The sequence below is a fragment of the Thunnus maccoyii genome, chromosome 19 (genome assembly GCF_910596095.1).
Source record: "Thunnus maccoyii chromosome 19, fThuMac1.1, whole genome shotgun sequence".
In the NCBI taxonomy this organism is placed as follows: domain Eukaryota; kingdom Metazoa; phylum Chordata; class Actinopteri; order Scombriformes; family Scombridae; genus Thunnus; species Thunnus maccoyii.
In genome coordinates this window covers 2074412-2097195 of record NC_056551.1, presented here as the reverse complement: position 1 = coordinate 2097195, position 22784 = coordinate 2074412, and the positions used below count along the sequence as shown (strand labels likewise).

General features: G+C 38.4%; 1 protein-coding gene across 1 annotated transcript in view; it reads left to right on the top strand.

Moving 5' to 3' along the window:
* The window catches only part of LOC121885285 (rapamycin-insensitive companion of mTOR-like), a 46701-nt gene that overhangs the window by 7579 nt on the left and 16338 nt on the right, over positions 1 to 22784 (top strand). The window contains exons 2-30 of the mRNA XM_042394600.1: positions 500 to 636; positions 774 to 821; positions 4534 to 4631; positions 4785 to 4849; positions 4978 to 5109; positions 5425 to 5488; positions 8724 to 8850; positions 8985 to 9154; positions 9241 to 9308; positions 9399 to 9466; positions 9728 to 9810; positions 10817 to 10904; positions 10997 to 11087; positions 11180 to 11246; positions 11330 to 11410; positions 11509 to 11609; positions 11753 to 11918; positions 13311 to 13412; positions 13686 to 13732; positions 13924 to 14059; positions 14872 to 15071; positions 15320 to 15446; positions 15838 to 16002; positions 16102 to 16178; positions 16258 to 16336; positions 16425 to 16534; positions 17976 to 18063; positions 19691 to 19783; positions 19892 to 19998. Coding sequence (XP_042250534.1) covers positions 585 to 636; positions 774 to 821; positions 4534 to 4631; positions 4785 to 4849; positions 4978 to 5109; positions 5425 to 5488; positions 8724 to 8850; positions 8985 to 9154; positions 9241 to 9308; positions 9399 to 9466; positions 9728 to 9810; positions 10817 to 10904; positions 10997 to 11087; positions 11180 to 11246; positions 11330 to 11410; positions 11509 to 11609; positions 11753 to 11918; positions 13311 to 13412; positions 13686 to 13732; positions 13924 to 14059; positions 14872 to 15071; positions 15320 to 15446; positions 15838 to 16002; positions 16102 to 16178; positions 16258 to 16336; positions 16425 to 16534; positions 17976 to 18063; positions 19691 to 19783; positions 19892 to 19998 — 2900 coding nt within the window. The 5' untranslated portion in view covers positions 500 to 584. The remainder of the gene's footprint in view (positions 1 to 499; positions 637 to 773; positions 822 to 4533; positions 4632 to 4784; positions 4850 to 4977; positions 5110 to 5424; positions 5489 to 8723; positions 8851 to 8984; positions 9155 to 9240; positions 9309 to 9398; positions 9467 to 9727; positions 9811 to 10816; positions 10905 to 10996; positions 11088 to 11179; positions 11247 to 11329; positions 11411 to 11508; positions 11610 to 11752; positions 11919 to 13310; positions 13413 to 13685; positions 13733 to 13923; positions 14060 to 14871; positions 15072 to 15319; positions 15447 to 15837; positions 16003 to 16101; positions 16179 to 16257; positions 16337 to 16424; positions 16535 to 17975; positions 18064 to 19690; positions 19784 to 19891; positions 19999 to 22784) is intronic.

Here is a 22784-nt window from a genome sequence, read left to right as displayed (position 1 = left end):
GGTCTTAGTTTTTCCAGGAATTTCAGTAATTGTGTCTTTTATTAATTTCAACAAAAGTCCGACTGCACTGAAAAACATGGTCACAAGGGGGCATCTTTCCCCAGAAATGAAATTTTTTATATTGTTATAATTATCATAAAAAAAAAACTATTTTATATTTTGCTCCACCCTAATGAATGGTTCTTCACATGAATCTCCTAAATGGATTACCAAAATGGGTCTCTGTGTTTCTGAAAAACACACAGATCATTAAAAACCAACGAGGACAAATTAGAACAAGTTTGTTACCTTAAAATCTGTTAATAGGCAGAATTCCAAAACAGAAGAAAGCAAGATATGACAGCTTTTACTGAATGTAGGCAAACACATAGACATAAACTTTACTATTCCCCCCTATTTGATAGATGAGTAGTTGTACTTATAAGCTGATGTAATTTACATGTGTTTGTGTTTTGTTTATGAACGTGCCATGATCCTTTATTTACCATCACTGATGGAGGTGGGGGTCAGTGTGATGATGAAGATGAGGCACAGGGGATAAGAAAAGTGACTCTCGCGATAGTGTCAGAGCGGCTCCTGTAAAGATGGCAGTCAGCAGCATCCGAGGTCGCCCGTTACGGAGCAGTCGGATGCGAGGTGAGCCGGATTTTTCACTCACAGGGCTAGACCGCAATTTCAGCAAGACTTCAGATACTGAATTATCATCAGCGCCGAGGTTGTGTCGAGCCTGTCACCAGCTGACCTCATTCATAACTTTGTGTTTGTGCTGACAGGTCGGACTGACAACGGTGAGGAACACGTCCCACTGGATCTGTCAAGAGGTAGGTTTCAACTCTGTTACCCGAAACATGAAGACTCAGGCAGCAGCCACATTTAGCAGCACTGTCGCTCACTTTCTGCTTGTCTTACCGGTATGTCACTGTGTTTTCTGTATAGGTACGTTTTCGTGGGTGACGTCATGGTCAAACTTGGTGTTAAATGGTTTGGCTTTTACTGTCTGTGCCAAACGCACAAAGTCATCACTGTTAATCTGCGAAGTAGTACTGTCAAAACTTCAAAACATGTACTGCCTTTTTCAGTACAAACATTTGAACCTCGTAGTGCTATTAAAAACGCAGGTAGCAGTGATTTAAAAAAAAAAAAAGCAAATCATGACTTTGAGTTAGTGATAAATATCATAGCAATAATATTACATCTATGCTCTCTGTCATCAACATGGATAATGTCATGGATCATTTAAATTTTTCACTTTCTAATGATGTTAAAGGATGAGACAGCAGCAATATCAAGAATCAGAATCAGCTTCATTGGCCAAGTGTGTTTCAACACACACATTTGTCTCCGGTTTCCAATGGCTCTCAATGTACTCGCAAACAATATACCTTTTCTTATTGTCAGTTAGTCTCACAACCAAAACCAACAATTAATTGATCTACTAATAAGTATTGTATGTGAATCCAAAGCCTCCCCAGACCATAAAAAACACATCAATGATCAAACATTTTGCTGCTTGAAATACTCACTAGAATACCAAATGTGGATTCATCTGCCGCTCAGAATAGTCCCCAACAAATGCACTATTTCCTCCTGATTGAGTAACGATAAAACCTGCAATAAACTAACATAGAGCTGTGTGCTACAGACAGGGTGGGGAAGTTCAAAGGTGTTGAGAGATGGACTAACACATTGTTGGTTTTTGTGTTTTCATGGAATTTGTTGACAAAAAGAAAGATACAGAAAAACACCAGCTTTATCCTTTGAGGATGTTAAAAAAAACTGACTCCCTCAGAAGTTGAGTTAAAAGAGCTAAAGTACCTACCCAACGTCCTCTATATGTGTTTCTTGCGGAAAGCTTCTTCAGTGTGTTATACACTCACAGGCCACTTGAGCAACACCTACAATCTAGTACAATCCAATGCACTAACTCTGGCTTGAATTCTACTATTATTCTACTACTATAACCAGGCTTTTATGTTTATTATTGAGGTTGTAGCGGGTGGTCTTGTTGTAAAGGACTGCATTGCATTAGATTGCATTAGACTACAGATGCACCTAATAAAGTAGCCAGAGTGTATACACCACTGATATTCAAGATGTTCATTCGATAGTTTAATAGTATGGTGTGAATACTAGTCTGCAGTACCAGTCAAACCTTTGGACATACTGTAGATTTAGATTTACGTCAGCCAAAAAGATGTTTCAGCTTTAATTCACGGTATTATGAATAGAAATATAATCAATGACATTAGTGTAGCCGAGGTAAGATCATTGACTTGGATTACGCCATGGTCACGTTATGTAGTCAACGTTGTTGCTGTGGTAGCAACTTGTCAATCACAAGGTAGCCACACCCTAAAGCTGCTTTACCGTCTGTTTTACTTTAAATAGGACCATAATTTACAAAATTAACATCGTGCTGTATTGAAGAAGACTTGAAACTAGCAACTGAGACCATAAACTCATTTGGAAAGTGTTTACTGAGGTAATAAATCAAGTGAGAAGTAGGGTCATTTTCTCATAGACTTCCATACAATTTGACTTCTTTTTGCAACCAGTGGAGTCGCCCCCTGCTGGCAATTAGAGAGAATCCAGGTTTAAGTCACTTCTGCATTGGCTTCACTTTTCAGAAAGGGAGCTACACGTTTGGGTAAGATGGATTCACAATCACAACTTTCTAAGTGCTGCACAAAAGAGGAAAAGAACATCATATGCAGCTCCAGTCTTTTTCAAAGTGGCAAACTGGCTGACCCTGCACCCCAAATAAAAGTCAAGTGTTGCAAAGTACATACAGTCATTTCCTTCATACCAAATTGCACATTGTATGCACATTGTAAACTGGCTGACATATTTGAGATAATTCATGCTTACTTTATGCAACTTCCAGTAAAGGATGAGCAGAAGAGACTACATTATCAAAGAGAGTGGTGTTGACCTCACATAGCTCATGGATATGCATATGTTGAGGCGACATATGCTGAACATCATGCCCCTGACACTGGATCCTTTTAATATTCAATGAAAGAATGTATTTACAGCTTCCACATATGGGGGGATTGATGCTTAGTGACATCAAATTATTAAATATTCTTGCCAGAAAACTAAGACTCATTGGTCATGCTCTGTTTCTGCCCAAATGTAAATGTTGCCTCTTCGTGGAGTCATTCTCAGCTCTAGACCTCTCAGGCAGGACTTACGTGAGGTGAAAAGTGGGAAAAGGCTGATTAGATGCTGTTGGTACATGCACTGGTTTGAAAGGTTTTGGTTTGAAAGCAATGTGGAGGAGACTCTGAAACAGCTTTTAGATCATTATGTTGTGAGATAATCATTATGTTGTGGCTAGTCAAGCATGTCTTAGGGAGATGGATTGCGCTGGGGAAATGTAGACTACATCAGTAATGTCCTGGCTGTGGGCCTGCTTAGTGCTACTTGTTGTACAGTCTTATTGCAATACAGGCAAGTATTGCCAGATGTCAGATTTGTGATCACCAACATGTAGAACACAAAGAATCACATGATGAAATAATGTGGATGGCATCACAATTTTTATATTTCAGTGTCCAGTCAGTCAGTCAGCTCTATCCCAATGGCTGCTGTGAAAAGCATGTTCTTTTTGTTTCTGTCCTTTCTGTATTTTTCATCTCAGTATTCTGCTGTTTGGATATCTTAACTAGCAGTAGATGTTTCTTATGAGGTTTTCACCTCACCATTTCACCATTTATCGCTTCAGTGTTTTAGTGCCACTGTCCATAACAAAACATAAACTTCAACATTTTTGTGAGTGCAGAAACAGATGTGACGGTGTCTTGATTACAGGGAGATGGTGTCCCTGTAAAATCACAGTAATCTGCTGAGTAACACTTAGCACAGTTTCACTCTGCAGAATGATTTCACTCAAGCCTGGAATAGAATGCTGAAAATGGAAAGCGAAAATGAGGAGCAGTTCAACAGAGTGCAACAGAGTCCCTTACATGGGCTGCAGTACTTAATATAAATAATATTACTTACTTCCTTCATTACATTACATTGCATTAAATGATGTGGTAGGGCAGAATCATGGCATGTTGCATGACAGAAAGAATGTTCTAATAAGTGCCATTCTCCTCTTCATATCAGAATGGACTGACTCAGACAATTCATTTATAGCAGTTTTATTATGCTTTAATTGACTATTCCAGTGATGGATTGTTCCACAATAGAGAGAAAACAGTGGACCCTGTTTACGTCTGACTTTGTAATAGTGAAAAGGAGATGGTTCTTCCGGTGAGGGTACCAATATTTACCCTAGCTGTGTTTGTTGTTCCAGTTTAATTCCAGTTTTATTGTTTAACAAGTTCTAACACTTGTTAATAACATGTCTCACACAGTATGGGTCAAACCTGACAGAGAATATGTAAGAATCTACTGGGCTAAATGTATTGCTGCAAATTTAATTTCATTGTCTTTAAGTAATAGTTTTTGTTTTTCCTGTTGAGATGTAGTGTAGTGTGTGTAGTACTTTGAACTGAAAGTCATGCTGCTCTTCACCGATTTCAGATCCTGCAGAGAACCTTCGTGAAATTCTTCAGAATGTATCAAAACAGCAAGGAGTCTCCAATATGTGCAAGCTTGGTCATCTGAACAACTTTGTAAAGGTTTGTTGAAATAACACTAAAAAACATAATTCCCCACTTGCAAATCCTAATGATGGTGACAATGGAAAGTGTACCATGGCGTCATATACTGTAGGTGGTTTGTATTTACTGAAGTTGCAGCCACTTTTATTAATCTTTTTCTTTCTCCCATAGCTTCTCTGCAGTGTTGGCCACTCAGAGGAGAAGCTTGGCTTTACATATGAGGAGATAAGTATTTGGTGAGTATTTAGACATGTATGCCATGCTGAAGCTCCTAGCTCACAGCTCATTAGACTGACTTTCTTAATTATGAACAAGAGTTCAAGAATTCTTGATCCAAGTTTTCCTGTGTTTTTCTCCTCCCAAGTCTTCGATTAGCATTGCTGAATGAGGCTAAGGAAGTACGTGCAGCTGGGTTACGAGCTCTGCGTTACCTGATCCGAGACAGTAGTGTACTAGAGAAGGTGCTTCGTCTGCAAGTGGACTATTTGATTGCAAGGTGGGTGAAATATTATAACCTCTGCCTTAGCAACACAAATGTCCAAACAATGTTGTCTTGCTTAGACTTAGCAATTACCAGCTTCTTAAGGCCATTTACACTGTATGATTTTGGGCTGTCTGAGTGGAAAGTTTACAACTGTAAGAGAAAGGTGGTGAAATCTTTGAATTGGGCCTGAATGCGCCTTTAGTTTGCATTCATGACAGGGCAGAGAGTTTAATGAGTAGTTGTCTTCAAGTAGTGTAACTTTATCTTTGTGATTAATAACAGTTAGCATTCTCCTTCAATTAAGCTGACCTCTTGATTCCATCCCAGGTGCATAGACATCCAGCAGAGCAATGAGATTGAGAGAACACAGGCTCTCAGACTGGCACGCAAGGTGAGATCTCCTTACAATAAATACTCTTTCCATCAGCTCTATAAGGTGTTCACATAGTTGCATGACTGCTGCTTACCATTAGAAACTGACCAGATGCATGAACACAGTGCATCTAAATTGACCAATAATGCATTTATCATGTAAGTCAAATTTGAAGATCATTATGTCTAGGACAACCTAGAATTAGCTAATTCAAATTGTTGTTTTGATGCTACACTACCACAAGGAAACAGGACAGGTGGTACGATTTTAATAGTCCTTTCCTTTTAGTCATTTCACTGTCTTCTTGATAGGGATATGCATAGAGTCCAGTATTTGTTTTTGTATCTATATTTGTTGAGGCAGCAAAATTACTTATATTTGTAATTGTAGTTGAATAAAAGTGGAAATAGGCGTAAAAATCCAGTTTTTGTTTTTATTACGCTTCAATTTTAGGATTTTAAAGTGTTAAAACATATTAAACATACTAACACTGTATTTTCAAAAGTAACTTGTAACTGATTAAGGGAATTAAAAGATTATTATGGTAGGTTACTAGTTAAATGATAGATAAGGGTGATATTGTAGTTGTTGTCCTCATTGATATTAGAAAGACAGTGACTTTTGACAGTGTTTTTGTTAAAATTTTCACCTGATTCTCTCAAATGGATAGGATCATACGTAAATGGCAGAACACAATATTCATAATCATACATTCACAGCTCTTAAAACTTATACTGGTGTCCCACAAGGATTTGTACATGGAACATGTATATAGAACCACTTGTCAACAATCTGCCTTCTGTCTGTCCTGATGTAGAGGTCCAGCTATATGCTAGGGGTGCACAATTCAGGAAATCTCATGATTCGATTCGATTCCGATTCTTGGGATCACGATTCGATTCACAATCGATTCGCAATTCAAAACGATTCACGATTCAAAATCGATTCGATTCTAGATTCAAAATCAATTCTCAATTCAATACATTCATAGATTTGATTCTAGATTGATGTTTTGAGTAACTCTTTCCATTTTACTGCTGTAGACACTTTTATAGGTCTCAAATAAAAAGATCACATTGAATCAAATGTAAACATTTGCTACTCAATGTCAACTCTGAGTAAGATTTATTTTCCTTTAGTCCACTCAGTCAATAGGAAACCAAAGCAGCCCTGAGATAAAGGGTCAAATGAATACTTAACACAAAAATAAAAATGATTGCAAAGATAAACTGCTAAGTGCAAAACTTTAAATAACTTAAATTCTAATTCAAATAACTAAATCATTTTGTGCACCCCCACTATATGCTGATGATACAGTCATCTATGGACATGGTTGCACAAACTTACTAATGGAATGAGCAGTGATACAGCAGGTTGAAACCGACCACACCTTCAGTTAAATGTAACTAAAAATGTAAGAATGTTCTTTTCAAAAAGCTTCTGAACCAAACATACCTAATCATATCAGGGAAAAAGTTACAAGTTTTGTCTGAGTTCATGTAGCTGGGTCTGTGGTGTAATTTCCAATCTGTTCTTAAGAGCTCACATGAAAAAGAGTTTACTAAAGGTTGGTTGGTTAGGCTGACAAATCCATATCAAAACCAATGGAAAGTTGATATTATCATACTCTTAAAGTTCTAGTTCTCTTTTATTTATTACATTATCCATTACGTTATATTTCAGATTCATCTGTATATATATATATATATGTTCTGTCGATCCATCCATCCAGACAGACAGACAGACAGAGAGATCACAACTGTCACATTTTAACTACTGAGCTGAGGAAATTTGATAAAATATGTTCATCTTTGTATTGTTTTTGAAGAAAATGTATTTACATAGTACTGCTCCTCCTCCACTTCAAACATTTATTATACAAAGAACACGCGGTCGATTATCAGAGGCACCGTAAGAGGAGATTGTATGACTCCCATTAGAAGAAGTGTCTTCTATCTGTCAATGTTTTTTTCTACAGTGTCAAAAAATAGAATTTTGTACCAGTGCACATCAGAGAACTCACTTATGTACTTATTGTTCTTTCTCTGGCAAGTCGAAGCTGTGGCTCATTAATAATCAAACATGTCAACATTAGGATACTGGCTGTCTTCCCTGCTGCCATCTTGATGTCTGTCTTGTCTTGACTGCCTAGATCAGTCTTCTACTATTCCTTCTCTTACATGTGTTTTTCTCTCTCACTTACTTAGTATGGATCGCAGCTAACTGTGTGTGTATGTGTGATTATTAATTGGTGGATATGTGGTGTACAATACTGTGTATATTTAGGGGTCCAAACAGCGAAGCTGCTGGAACTCTACTGTATTTGTTAGGATTCTTCTTGTTCAAACTTGGCAGATAGGACAGAAAATTATACCGATTGGCTAGATGGTGGTGCCGTAACAACGAACTTTACATTTTGGCCTGTAACTTTTGAACCATAAGTCTCCGAGACAAAATTGGCTCAGTGGGTCCAGATGAATCCATGGATGTGCTAGAATATGGAAAGCTGTCTTCCGTAATAGAGCTATTGAGAAACACTGTTGTAAAATGTCTCTCTTCCTCAAGTTTTGTAGTAAGTGTATGGTACAAAGTTCATAAACAATCACGGTCAAACGTACATCTGAATAAATGTTTATTCAAATAATAATAATATAATACAAAGATATAATACAAGAATTTCTGAATATATTAAAGTAAATTTACAAAAGAACAATTTTAATGCAAATGCATGAAGTCATACATTCACCTAAAAAATTCCACATATATTTAAGTCTGTCTTTAATCATATCAATTGGTTGATATAAATTATTTGCTGGAATAACCATTGTCGGAATATCCAAAGTTGTCCAAAGTCAAGATCAAAATCAGATCATATTCTGATCCTCTGATCTCATTCTGATCTTGACCCACCCTCCACAAAATCTTCAAGTTCTTGGACTGACTGTTTCATCAATTCAGCGTGCATTCATGAAAACCACAATCCATTAACATTTAAATGGGAAACAAGCATCCAAATGCTCCCAATTGGCTTGGATCCCAATCATTGCTGCTTGTGGCCATATTTATTATATGAATTTTATAAGATATGTTGTTTTATACTATTTTTTAGGGTACTTTTTTAATATATGGCCAGGGACAGCAGATGTAAATGGGCCTTCTTGGCTAACTCTGACTCTAATAAACTAAGAAGAGTAAAAAAAAATCAACAAAAAAAACTGACCATACTGTGTGTTTGTGCTGCTGCTTTTTACAGATGATCACTGTAAATGCACTGCTTTTCCCCTCCTCTCTCACCAATTCCCTCATCGCTGTGGGCAACGATGGGCTGCATGAACAAGATCGTATGGTGCGGGCCTGCATCGCCATCATCTGTGAGCTCAGTGAGTACAAATAATGTGCACCCACACATACACACACACACACACACACTCACTCACATACGTACACACTTTGGCTCTGACGTCAGCAGTGTAACAGTGTCGAGAGAACTCTGTGTGGCCCCTTTATTCTGCAGCCTTGAAGAACCCTGTTGTGGTGGCACAGCGTGGCGGTCTCAGCACCATTCTGAAGAGCGTGACCAACTGTCAGCTGAGTCGCATCAATGAAGCTCTCATCACCACAATCCTGCACCTCCTCAACCACCCTCACACAAGGCAGTACGTCCGCTCAGACGTTGAACTCGAGGTACTGACAAATCTCTAATTGACATGTATACAATAACTCTTAAAGTGTGAACGATGCTATTAAAAACACACATCTCTCTGTCTCAGCAAATCCTGGCCCCATACACTGATTTACACTACAGACACACTCCTGATATAGCAGATGGGCAGCTTAGGTGAGTCCACAGAGTCTGTTAAAGCATAGAACATTAACTTTGTAAGATAGTTTTTGTCATTGTTGAAATATTTTTATGTGTTGTCTTCAGGGAGGACAGGGAGGCTCGATTCATGGCCAGTAAAATGTCTATAGTTGCCTCGTTTCGCTCCTGGTCAGGTAAATGATAAAACGGAATTTACAGTCAGTTTTGTTCAGACAAAATATGTATACAATAAAGTCACCTCTTTTAATCATGTGGCACTAAGAAGACATTCCTCTTACTCTACATTGTCCTCATCTCTGAATGCCTTATTAACATTTCATTGTTTATAGAATGCCAGCATATTTGACCATGCTGCAAATCACACAGTGTGTAGAGTTATTTAGAACCTGTGTTTCTCTGGCTAACCTCACCCTCTGGGCCCATTCACCTTGCAGGCATCATTAACCTCTGCAAGTCAGGCAACTCTGGAATCCAGTCTCTTATTGGCTTACTCTGTATACCAAATATGGAAGTGCGGGTAGGTATTCAGTATAATGTAACAGACCCATTTGTTTGTTTTGCTTTGTGGAAGGACACAACCTTCACCCACCAGCTAAAGGCATTAACTTCTTCATGAGCTTCTTTGTAAATCCAGACATTAATGCATCAGTCTAAATATGAAACATGAAATGGTTCTCATTTCCTCTGAAATACGTCACTGAAACTTGATAACCATTTCAACCAGGCAGTTTCAAACGTGTTTTAAAATATGTATAAACAAAAATTTATGTACTGTATATTTTTAACTGAATTTTAGGGTTGTATTGTATAAAATGATGCACAGGTCATTTGCGAAGCCATAAAAACATGGTGTCTTATGTCAGCATGATATGGAAGTGTTCCAATACACAGTACATGTGATGTTGTCATGCAGTGTATGAAAAGTGTTTTTTACTCTGCTTTATCACTGTAAAGCACTTAAAACAGCATCTGTATGATATTGTGCTATAGAAATTAACTTAAAATGCAAACTTATTTAATAACTGATATAAATAAAAATCTCTCTTAGTGGCTTGCAGATAATTTATCCTGGTTTTGAGGTATCTGCCAGATATTTCTGCTTCACCCCAATATAATGGAGGTGAATTTTATTTGTTATGTTCAAACATTGAAAAATGTAAAAATTTCTACAGCCACATCGCTTTCCAGAATTAGTGCCCTTGTTAGTCTGGATAATCTACAGACATTGTTGGGATAATGATATGGGATGTGCTATGTCCATTATGCGTATTAGAAATGTTAACTTTTAGTTTTTATCCTGTGCCATGCTTCAGTTTTACGCATAACACCTTGTTTGTGATACATGCTATTTATAGTTTATTTTATTTTATTAATTTCATTTGTTTTGGTTGTCTTTTTCCTGGTTGTGTGTATATTTGTAATATAACTGAGTAATGCCTCTTTTAAGGCTAAATAGAATCAAATGAAACTGAAAAGTCATTTTAAGTTTGACCATGCTGAAATCAGGTCTTTTTCCCCCACAGAAAGGTTTGTTAGAGGTGTTGTATGATATCTTCCAGCTTACCATACCTGTAGCAACTACAGACTTCAATGAAGCACTTATTAGTGTAGGTGGGTATAGTGAAATCACCTTGATCAACTTCTTTCTTTTTCACGTACCTGAATTCAACTTTGAAGCTTAGTTGAAACTATTCCCTGTTTAGATCCCAGTAAATTTCAAGATAGCTGGAGGTTGTCTGATGGATTTGTAGCCTCTGAGGCTAAAACACTTCTCCCACATGGATCACGCTCTAGGTAACTATATAGACAGTAATATATCTCATTATATGTGACGAATATGTCATATCATATCATATTTAAACTTCATGTATCTTGTTCTGCTCCAGACCGGACCTGATGGACAACTACCAGGCTCTGGTGCTTTCTGCCTTCATCAAGAGTAGATTACTAGAGGTACAGTCATTTACCACAGAGAATTAGTGTGTGAGTTTATCACCCAGTCAGTGTTTGTATCACACTGTATCTGTCTTCCACAGGGTCTGGTTGAGGTGATAACGAGCAGTGATGACACCATATCCATACAGGCCACCATCTTGGTGGGAGAACTCCTCCATATGGTACCTCCCTCCCGTGTTCCATTTACTGATAGAATATACATCAGAACAGGAGATTCTTTGGATTATTTTTGTGTGTAAATGTGATTTTGCCCACACAGGCCAACACCATCCTCCCTCACAGCCACAGCCACCACCTGCACTGCTTACCCACCCTCATGAACATGGCGGCCTCTTTTGATATCACTCCCGGGAAGAGACTGTGAGTACCACACCCCAGACGTGCTAGTGATGCCACAGGTTTGGTCAGCAGAATGTAAATTATGCAAAACTAGTGTCTTCTAATGTGTTATATAGAACAATTAATGTCAAGAGAATTTGTACTTCAATTGGTGCTTTTTTCAGACGGGCAAGTGCTGCAGTCAACTACCTGAAGTGCTTTCATGAGAAGAAGAAGCGTGGACCCAAACCTCACAGTCTCTATTTGGACCACATCCTCCGCACATCAGGAGCATCGCATTGTTGTCGTGAACAGCACCTTAGACCTCAGAGAGACATTTTCATTGTCAAGGTACACAGATTGCATATTCCTGCAGTGTATCTTAAGCTGTTTCACTACTCAAAAAGGACTTTTTCTACTTACTGGAACTCAAGGAGGTTATGGATATTTGGGTTTAAAAGAAAACATGAGTACTGAATAGTAGGGAATTGTATGTTTTTTTGGTAATGCGTGAGGACATGTGGTGGGGTGGGATGCAGGGTAAACATGACAACAAATGGGAGGTAGTTGTTTCTGTACGATAGAGAGTGCATCTGCTGATCAGGTTCACGTCATGTACCATGTTTTGCCATATACAACTCTTGTCAAACTGGGCATGACAAGTTCCGAGTGATTCATTGTGCCAGAGGCTATCTGTATTTTCTGCATGTTTGTGTGCGTGTGTGTTGGAGGAAGGGGGCTATCATCTGTTTCGCTTTTAGTAAAGAATGTAAATAGTAGAAATACTCTTCACCAGCTATCACAAATTTGACAACAGCATAATGGCACGCTCTGAAAAAAAAGAACAAATACAGGAACACATGATGCAAATACAGAAGAAACAAGCAAATGCGGGAAACACAATCAAATGCAGAGACACACTGCAAATTGTGTTTTCTGTATTTTGTGATGTTTTCTGTGTTTGCTTATGCTTATGTATTTGCATTGCATTTTGCTGTGCTGCATATGTGTTGTCAAACTGGTAAATATTTCATCATTTCTCAATGATGACCTCTATCTCTGCCTCGTTCAAATCTCTTGTCAAACAAAAATAAGACAAAACCTCCTGCTTCATTTCTACACAGCAGTTGAAAGTATTCTCACATCATGCATAACAACTGTTCAGACATTCAAATCCACAAAAGAGAGAAAAAAGAAAAATTATGTCAGACTCACCCAGCACACAACCTGTTTCTGAAACAGTATGTAATACAGACCCTGAACTCCTCAGGCTAATCCCACCCACTGTCCTCTGAATGAACTGCACAATCTGTAACTGTTGTGTTGTTGTATGTTTTAAGTTGATATGTGATGTGAATTGTGGCCCTGTGTTTGTTGTAATCTAATATTATGTATGTGTGATGGTGTTGATGGAACCGTTTACCAAGAACTAATTCCAGTTGCTTATCTCTGTGATCATTAAAGTGAAGTGAAATACAGTATGTTGTGGCACTGTTGGCCATGTACTAACAGTGTGGAAACAAACTGAATGTACTTGGTTGAATTAGCTAAGAACATAAAATTGGAATTATTGCATCTAGAAATCATTCCAAAATAAATGCTGAATTCTGAAGTATGGGGTAGACGAAAACCAAATCCATCTCTCAATAAACGAATCAGTCATTCAAAAACAAAAATAAGTTTTGCATACTGGATAGCATTAGCTGCTAAGTGTAAATAAAGCCAGCTGTGTCTGTTCTGTAGGAGACTGAGGATACTCTGATGACAAACATAAGAGATTGCCATATCCTCAGCCACGAGGAGAACCTGGACTGGAACTGGTGCCTTATCGGAACAATTTTAAAGGTAAAACACATGCAAGGCTCAACTGATCAAAACATTTCAAAATATTAGCCTTCGGAGAAATTTACCTTTGTTTTTGGAGCTTTGGCTCACTAAAAATGATTTCTGCTTTCCTATTCCTACCTATGCCAGAAACAAGCCTGTGTTGTAGGCCAGGATGATTGATTATTCCATTCTGTTTGAACTTATCCGCTGTTGTCCAGCTAGTATTGCTGTGGAATGTAAGGTGCTTCTAATGATTTTAACTTCTAATTTGTGTTTTATTCTTGTCTCTAGTACCCAAATGTTGGTCTACGTAGCAATAAGGATGAACAAATGCATAAGTTAGTATCGCACATGTTCTCACATGATCTCACATGTTCTCACATGATCTCACATGTTCTCTCAGCTCTCATTTGATTTTTGGCAAGTCACATACCTTGTTTGTATGTTATTGTGTATATGTGTGTGTGTGTGTGTGTGTGTGTGTGTGTGTGTGTGTGTGTGTGTGTGTGTGGTTTATTTTTCTGGGCAGATTTGTGCGAAAGCTGCTTTTCTTCTACAAGCCCAGCAGTAAGCTGTATGGCAGCCTGGAGCTGGAGCATCCCAAGGCCAGACAGCTCACTGTGGTGGGCTCTCAGTTCATAGAGTTCCTCCTGGCGTCTGAGGAGGTGAGGGGGAACTTTCGTAACCAGTAGCATTTAGTATTTGCATGTATCTTCGCTTATAGTGGCAATTTTCAGATTTTAAAAGAAAGTCCCTAGCTCTGATTTTCCAAGATGGGTTGGTTGGTTTTTCTTTGATGCAGTTGATTGAGAAAAAAGGTGAAATAAGGTACTCTGCTTGTCTCAAACTCAAACTAAGGTTATATTCAGTCTGTGGTAGCAGACGCTGTTTAAACATTGCTGGTATAGGTGAGTGACTACTTTTGGATGAGAAGCCAAACGTCTTCAAGAATCTGCAACATGTCCAGTTGCTCTTGACTCAACACTTTTGAATATATCATGACCTGGATGACTAAGAATCTTCACAGTCATTACTCCAGTCTGAGGCTACTTGGACTTGCTCAAACTTGCTGCCATTGCCAAGAACAAATACGCTTGGAACTTGCCTCCAGGTTCACATTAAGTGGTTTTTTTTCTGAATTACATGTATAACACAAGACATAGCATTATTGAAACAATAAATCAGGTTCAGCGGGAGCCTAAAGAAACATGTTCTACTCCATTGCTGGCTCACTAGGGTCTCCCTCTGCTGCTTTGGTTTTGATCTTGAATTTTGTGATACTCTTGTTAGTTCCTCAATACTAAATCACTGAGGTACCCCGTTACAATTTTTGAGTTTGCAGAAGCGAGCAAGAATTTAACATTATAAACTTGTCATTAATTTTGTTTCACTCCCCACCAAGGGGGCAATGTTTGAGTAAATGCTGCAGTTGACATCCTGTCACCCCTGTCTCCTAATCCACTCGTCGGTCTGTTAGGAGGGTCAGGTGTACCTGGAAGACCTGGTGAAGGACATTGTACAGTGGCTGTTTTCCTCAGCTCCGCTCAAACCTGACCGAAGTCTGCAGGGCAGCGGGCTGCTAACCACACTCAGCCAGTACTACTTCCTCTTCCTGGGCACCCTGTCAGCCCACCCACATGGTGTCAAGATGCTAGAGAAATGCAGTGTCTTCCAGTGGTGAGCAGCTTTTGTAAAGTTCATTTTTAATGTGTGTTAGCAGAAAGATTTAGCTAGTACAATTTTATAATTTACAAAAGGTAAAAGGCCTTGGACCCGGCACCTCAGTAGTCTCTTTTTGTTTACTTTCACTACACTTGTTTTTTAACATTTGAACCAATCACATTCAGATCTTGTTACTTGGTTCATTTCCCCTGTGGCTGTCATTATGTCTGTAATCAGCTGCTCCTTCACATTCGCTCTCCCAGCTTGCTGAACCTGTGTAGTCTGAAGAATCAAGAATACCTGCTGAAGTTGACAGTCTCCACACTTGACTACAGTCGAGACGGTTTGGCTCGAGTCATTCTGTCAAAAATCCTCACTGCTGCCACTGATGTAAGAGTCAACACAGCTCTCTGACAGGACTCTCTCATTTAATCAGAGAAGCTCTGATAGTTTGTGTAATATATAAATCAATATTGACTTTAAAGTCCCCCTCCACTCAAACATGTGTTTTTCTTCTTGTTCCTTCAGTTGAATGTTGTTCTCTTCACTGTGCAGAATGATGTATGTGCAGAGTTTGCTTGCACATTCATCTGCTAAAAGAGGAAAGTTAAATTGCAGCAATATGAATGACTGTTATTGAGCAGATCTTTGATTTCTATTCCTATTTTCCATTTTACTCAATACAGTTGTAACTCTTAGTATCAGCATAACTCTACTCACTCAGAGATGGTTTTTAGCTGTATAAGTAATTCCTCATCTGTGTCTAATCATGTGAACATAGTCCTGCAGGTTGTATGCTACTAAGCACCTGCGGGTTCTACTGCGTGCCAATGTGGAGTTCTTCAGTAACTGGGGCATCGAGCTCCTGGTCACTCAGCTTTACGACCGCAATAAGACCATTTCCAAAGAGGCACTAGACATCCTGGATGAAGCCTGCGAAGACAAGGTGAGGGAGCAAACCACACAATCTGCATGAAGCATGACCGGTGAGTTTCAGAAAACAGGCTCTTAATCAGATCCCCCTCCCCCATGCGTTATTGTTCAGACCAACCTTCATGCACTGATAGAGATGAAACCCGCTCTCACACACCTGGGGGACAAGGGTGTGCTACTGCTGCTAAGGTAAAATATCTACCACTCTCTGGCTATAACATCATTGTTCGGACAAAACAGCTCTCACTTTTGTCTCTGTTGTCACCAGGTTTTTATCTATCCCAAAGGGGTTCTCCTATCTCAACGACAGAGGATATATCACTAAACAGATGGAGAAATGGCAGAAGGTACATTTCAACCAGCATATATCCATCACTCTTTTCTGACATTAACAAAAACTTAAATGGCTGTGCCATGTTATGTGTGGCCCTGTAGGAGTATAACCTGAAGTATGTGGACATGATAGAGGAGCAGCTCAATGAGGCCCTCACCACATACCGCAAGCCTGTTAATGGAGACAACTATGTACGCCGCAGCAACCAAAGGTCACTCACTGTTTACTGTATTTCATATTGTGCTTTAAAACATAAACCGGTAACACTTAACTTTAAGGCCTTAACTTTAAGCTGAGCATCCCCTGTGTATCAGCATGTGGTGAAGACTTTACTGTCCTCCCCAATCACACACCTTTGTGAAACAGGTTTCTCCTTTATGTCAGCTACAAAAACAAGATGTAGGTATAGAAAAAAAACACCTTCCCATTATTTCTTTTACACATTGACAAATTATATGTGCATAAATAGGTCCAAATTATTACCATTTTTTAAATTTGATTTTTTTCTCTTTCTGATCTGAGCCATGGAATAATAAAATTCCTCATTGGACATTTACTCTAAATAAAAACATGTGGTATTCCATAAATGTAAGAAAATATTTCTATCAGCAGAAATAAAACAAAAGCAGTGAACATAAAAAATAGATGTGGTGCAGCAGATACTGAAATGTGTTTCAAGCTTGGCATCACAGAGTATGCTGACATTCGATTAGATTAAAACTTCAGTTATGCAGGTGCTATACTCGTAGTTACAGATATCATGATTTGGTGGGAGATTATTGTAATTTTAATAATGTGTCTGATGTAGTGAGGAGTGTGGGTACCACAGTAGAATGATCCAAAAAAAAAAGCATATCCAAAAGCGTTGAGTCAAGAGCGACTGGACCTGTTGTCGATTCTTGAAGACGTTTCACCTTTCATCCAAAAGGCTTCCTCAGCCTTTTTATTTCTTGCCTTTTCTAAAATGACTACAATACCTCCTACCAATAGTGTGTAGTACTTCAGCTACATAATACTTTCAGACAGAAAACAAGGAGTTATGAAAATAAATAAATAAATAGAATACATAGCACCACCCAAACCACATCATATTATTCCCATAGCCTCACCCACACCAACCCTCCCCACCATTCCCTCCAGGCAAAAACATTACAAAGTCCTGGCAATTAAAAACACTACCAATGAATACTGAGATCAGTAAGTCACCAATAAACACAGAATGAAAAACAGAGACATAATGCTGCTCTAACTTCAATCACAAAGATCCACATTTATCCCACATTTGGTTTATTGCCAAATAGGTTTGCACATACAAGCCTTGGTGTTGTGGACAACATAAGTCAAGTAATCATAGATAATATAAAATAAAAATGTTCAATGGAGAATGGAATTTCCAAAATATTGACCGGGGAATGTGCAAATGTTCATAGTATAAATGTACATGTAATGCACAATTGTACAAATAATATAAAATTTGCAAATAATGATGTAATTTAAAATATTAAAAAAAATATATTTCAAAGGAAGAAAGGACAGGACAATCATATTTTTTAAGCTTATATATAAAATGGTGTTTTTTGCAGGAATTAATTTTCAGCTGAAGTTAAAAACAAGTCATTATTGTAACGTCTGTGCTTCTGTGTGGTACACAGGTTACAGAGGCCAAATGTTTACCTTCCTGTGCACTTGTATAGCCAACTGGTTCATGATAAGACTGGCTGCCAGCTTCTTGAAGCCCAGGTAAGTACATCTGTTTGTTGCACCTCAGCTACACACTGTTTGACATTTTGGGAAATACAATTAATAGCTGTGTGCCTTACAGTGGAATCATAAAAACAGAAGGCATATGACTCACCAGCTGACAGTCATTCATTCAGGCTTGCAGCAGTAATGGGCTTCTAAAAAAACATTTAATTGCGTCACTGGATGAAATGTATGTGTTGCCTTCACATATTTCAGTAAATTCCTCACCAGCAATGTGGTGTCCAAACCTTTTCCTTTTTCATACACCACTGCTATGAAAGCAGTGTTGGGAGTTTGTTTGCAGAAGAGGCACTTCTGGTTGCTGGTTGCTGAGCATGAATGAGCCCTGATGTTGTAAGCTAAATCTTGGTTGTAACATGAAATGCAGTACTTTCCCAGACTTGCTAATCATGCAAGATTTAGAAATGACACAATCATTGGATCTCATGGAAGAAGATTCTGGTGTTCTTATACAATACAAAGTCTTAGACAAACTCTTACTTCTTTGTGACTGTTGTTTGTTTGCATCTGACATCTGACGTCATCTGGTGGATTTTGGAGATCTGCCTTAGACTATAAACTACATTTCCACATTTTCTGTAGTGGTGACTTTAGAGATGGTGAAATATGGGTCTCCCAAAACAAGCCATCTATCATGTTACACTAGCACTAGGGAAAAACAGACGCTAAAATATCATACTACTAAATACTTTAAAATATCAATATATTTGGGAGAAAACTAGTTTCATGATACAAGGCCGACTATCGCCCTGTTGAATCAGACACAACAGAGTCTGGAAGAGGAAGCAACCGCCAGAGTGATGCTACAGCTGCAGCCTGTCTTCACCTGCTGAGTTTCTCTGTTAGCTTTACAATATAATGTCGGAGCAGAGACGTGGTGCAACTATTACAACTTATGAGGCCGAATATCGCTCTGTGTAATCAGACAAAATAGAGCATCGAGGAGAAAGCTACCACCGGAGCTACGGTACAGCTGCAGCTGAAATAGAGGTTTGCAGCTTCGACCAGTGCTGATCGACAGTGAGAATGAGAACAGAAAACTCCACACTGCATCAAACATCGCAGTGCTTTGGTAAACCTGACTTTGTTTTCTGACAGAATATTATATCAGACTTTGCCAACTCTGAATACAGAATGGAACAACAGCGACTGTGTGTTTTCTGTAACTAGCAGGCGGCTACATTCAGCTTTGACCAGAATCTGGTCCGGCTCATCATCGTCCAAAATAGGTAAAAGAATCAGTGTTTGCTTGCACACTGTTTCAATATATCCAGACTCGATGAGGAAAAACCTTTTTTAAATGATAATAAGCCCCAGTAAGGAGATAAAACACTCACTAACTTTGTCTTTGGTGCTAAGCTGGCCGTGAACACACCGTCAGTAGAGTCAGTCTGATTGGACGAGACGTGCACAATGCATTCTGGTTGTTGTAGGATTCCCCCTTAAGAGCGGTATGAGGAATATACAGCCTTGCACATTTCTACTACATAGGGGACATAGTTTTAAGAAATCATTATTTTCACCGTGGTGAATTTTTCCTTTCTCTTCCTGGTTACTTTTATATGGTGTTCTATGTTCGTGTTCTTTCCTCTACCTCCTGTAGAATGTGGTTCCTGATTTGAGCTACAGTGTTCGATCTCCAGCCCTGGACAAATGGGAGGGCATCAAACAGCTGAAAGCAGCACTTTGGGCTTTGGTCAGCAATTGCACTTCCTCTATTTTTGTATATTTGATTTCTTTAAAAATATGCAATTTTAAGAAAAGGAAATCATAGTTGATGCTCACAAGTTGCCTTCTCTACCAGGGAAACATAGGCTCATCAAACTGGGGTCTGAACCTGCTGTTGGAGGAGGCGGTGATCCCTGACATTGTGGCTCTGGCCCACCACTGTGAGGTTCTGTCCATCAGAGGGTAGGGCTTCTAACCTGCTTCACTTTGTTTCAGCTCTGCTCACAGTGTGAAATAGGTATAAATACTGGGAATTGCTGCTATTATGGTAATATAACTGGATCAACTTTTCAGCTGCTGGTACCTGCTGGCAGCTTGCAGACCAGCTGTGTGCTGAAATATCATAACACTGCCCAAACAAATGTCCCATTAAATTAGAATAGCCAAAAAGGTGCTCCTTGATGAAATACAGTATATAGCTATAAAATGTATATAAGCTCCTTCCACATATAACATCAGCACAGACATTGGTCCTTATTTCAGAGAGAACAAAAGATAACTAGAAAATGCATTTCCTGCGGAAATTGTGTATGAATGCTGACAGCTGAAATAAATCGCAAACCATTCCTGAAAATGCTACAGACTTGTTCAGCATCCCCATCTGTACAACTTTGCTGAATTTGGTAACCATGGAATATTACATTTAAGAGATATGGCAGTTAATAAGTAAGGTAAGTAAATATAAATAAGGTAAAGTAATAAATAAGTGGGGATATTGGTGCCATGCTTCAATATGCCGTTCACATTCTCATGGAGAACTTGTGTAACAAGTTTAATTTTATTTAAGACAACAGAATTGTGAAAATATCATGTTATAACATTACAGTAGTGCCCTCTGTGAGTAGAATTGCATTAAATGTCACACACTTGTGCAGTGTGGCTGTATGTACAACATTCCCAAATTCGGTTGCAATCAAATGTAGCATAAAAGAGTTATAGCCCATTAAGTGCATCAGACCACGCCTTCAAAATTTTGGTTACCAATTACAGACAAATGGAAAGTGATACCCAAAAACAAACATAATTTTTGTTCAGGGTCATCTAAATATGGATTAGATGAAATATGTTTCGACAGAAGCAAAAAATGTGTTTAACAAAAACATTCAAAATGATGAAAAATTTTTCCAGGCGCAAATGGGCGTAGCGTATATCAGTCTAATCGGCATCATCCAAAGAACACTCTGACTGACGACATGGTGGTGTTATGTTTTAATCTGTTAAGCATTTCCACATGAGCCAGCTGTCCATAAAGTATGAATACTAAAGCACTTTTAGTTTTTGAGATATCACCCTTCAAACATTCCTCCCACAGACTTTCCATTATAAATTTTAATACTGTAAAAAAATATATAAATTGCTGAATCGCTGAAAGTATGCAGAAGTAGTTAGCGATCGAAAACCATACAGAAAAATAATGAATAAAACTTTGAAGAACAATAGTGTGAATGATTGTCTAATTAATGCTAAGTGTTCTTCTAAACACCATACAGGTTATCCATTACACACAGATTCCAAGTTTAAACAGTGAAATCCTTGTCCTCAGGATGAGACCTGGGCTCCGCCAGAGTTGTGAGGATTTTTTTATTTTTAGCAGGAGATCAGAGGATTGGCATTGTGTTTTTTCCACCTTGAAAATAGTGTCATTTTTAAAAAGAGTAGTAGTTATAGGTGGTGGCCACACGAACTGTGTGGGCATCTCCCGCTATTTATGTTAAAGTATGTGCAGCAACATAAAGTGCAAAAAGGCGTGGTGATTAATAGATAGACACTTCTCAAATCAGAGGCTGCAGATATATCAACATATCTGTCCTGCTGCCTTCAGATGCTACAGGGATTAAATGAACTGAAGGAGAAGCTTTTCAAGCAGTATAATGGAGCTGTGGACAGCAGATACTATAAGAATCACCCACATTCATTCATAGATCAATGCAGACTGATTTTATTTATGTTCCTGCTTTAACCACATTTTAAAAAAGCTGATTTAAATGTCTCTACAGGGTGGGAAATGTTTAATTAAAATTGTTTATATTTTAAGCATTAATCTGTTATTGTTGTGCATTTGCAGCAAGTATTGTTTGCTCACGTAGATAAAATCACCCAAGTGTCAGCGGAGTAATGTTGCCCCAGATTTTGATATTTTCTTTTATCTAGAAACAGAAAACCAACAAACACAAGGTATCATGCAGAATTTTTTGGATATACAACAATCATTGATAAAAGAGATGACTCAAACAAGATGCAATAAGAAAAGGAAAAGAAAAGAAGAAGAGACTAAGAGATCAAGAGTCTATACTTTGTCCTTGTGTCGTACAGATCATTTATCCAACTTATTAGACTCATTATAGTCAATTATGGTAACTCATAATTGATTGTACAGAACTAGGGGGGTTATAGTACAACTGATGCCTTTTTACAGAAAATCTGATCGAAGTGGTCAAACTCCATCCTTTCCAAACATTTATCATATATGTTTGTCTTAAGCAAATGTCTATTTCTCCATCACAAAAATGTCATGCAAACCAGTGTGATAATGTGGGCAGTCCTTGAATTAACCATTTCTTGGTGATTTTTTTTACTAGCAACCTGCATAAACGACATACAATTTAAAGAAACCAAGAAGATCTGATTGCATCTTGCCAACACCTGAAAACAAAATTCATTTCAGATTTTTAAAACCTTTTCCATGCTATCTCCGATTATCATCCAGAAGTTGGAAATCCCAGGGCATTCCCAAAACACAATAATGATTTGCTCTCTGAGTGCCACAGGCTCTCCAGCATGCTGGCTGCCTCACATTAGACTGTTTAAGTGCTGGTATTATAAAAGATCTGACCACTTTTTTTCCATCCAAACTCTCTCCAAGACAGTGATTAGGTTGATTTCCACTGCTTATCGTTTAGGTTTTCCCATTCCTCCAATGACATTACAAAGTTCCCTTCCCTTTTCCACTTTTCTTCTATATAAGATGT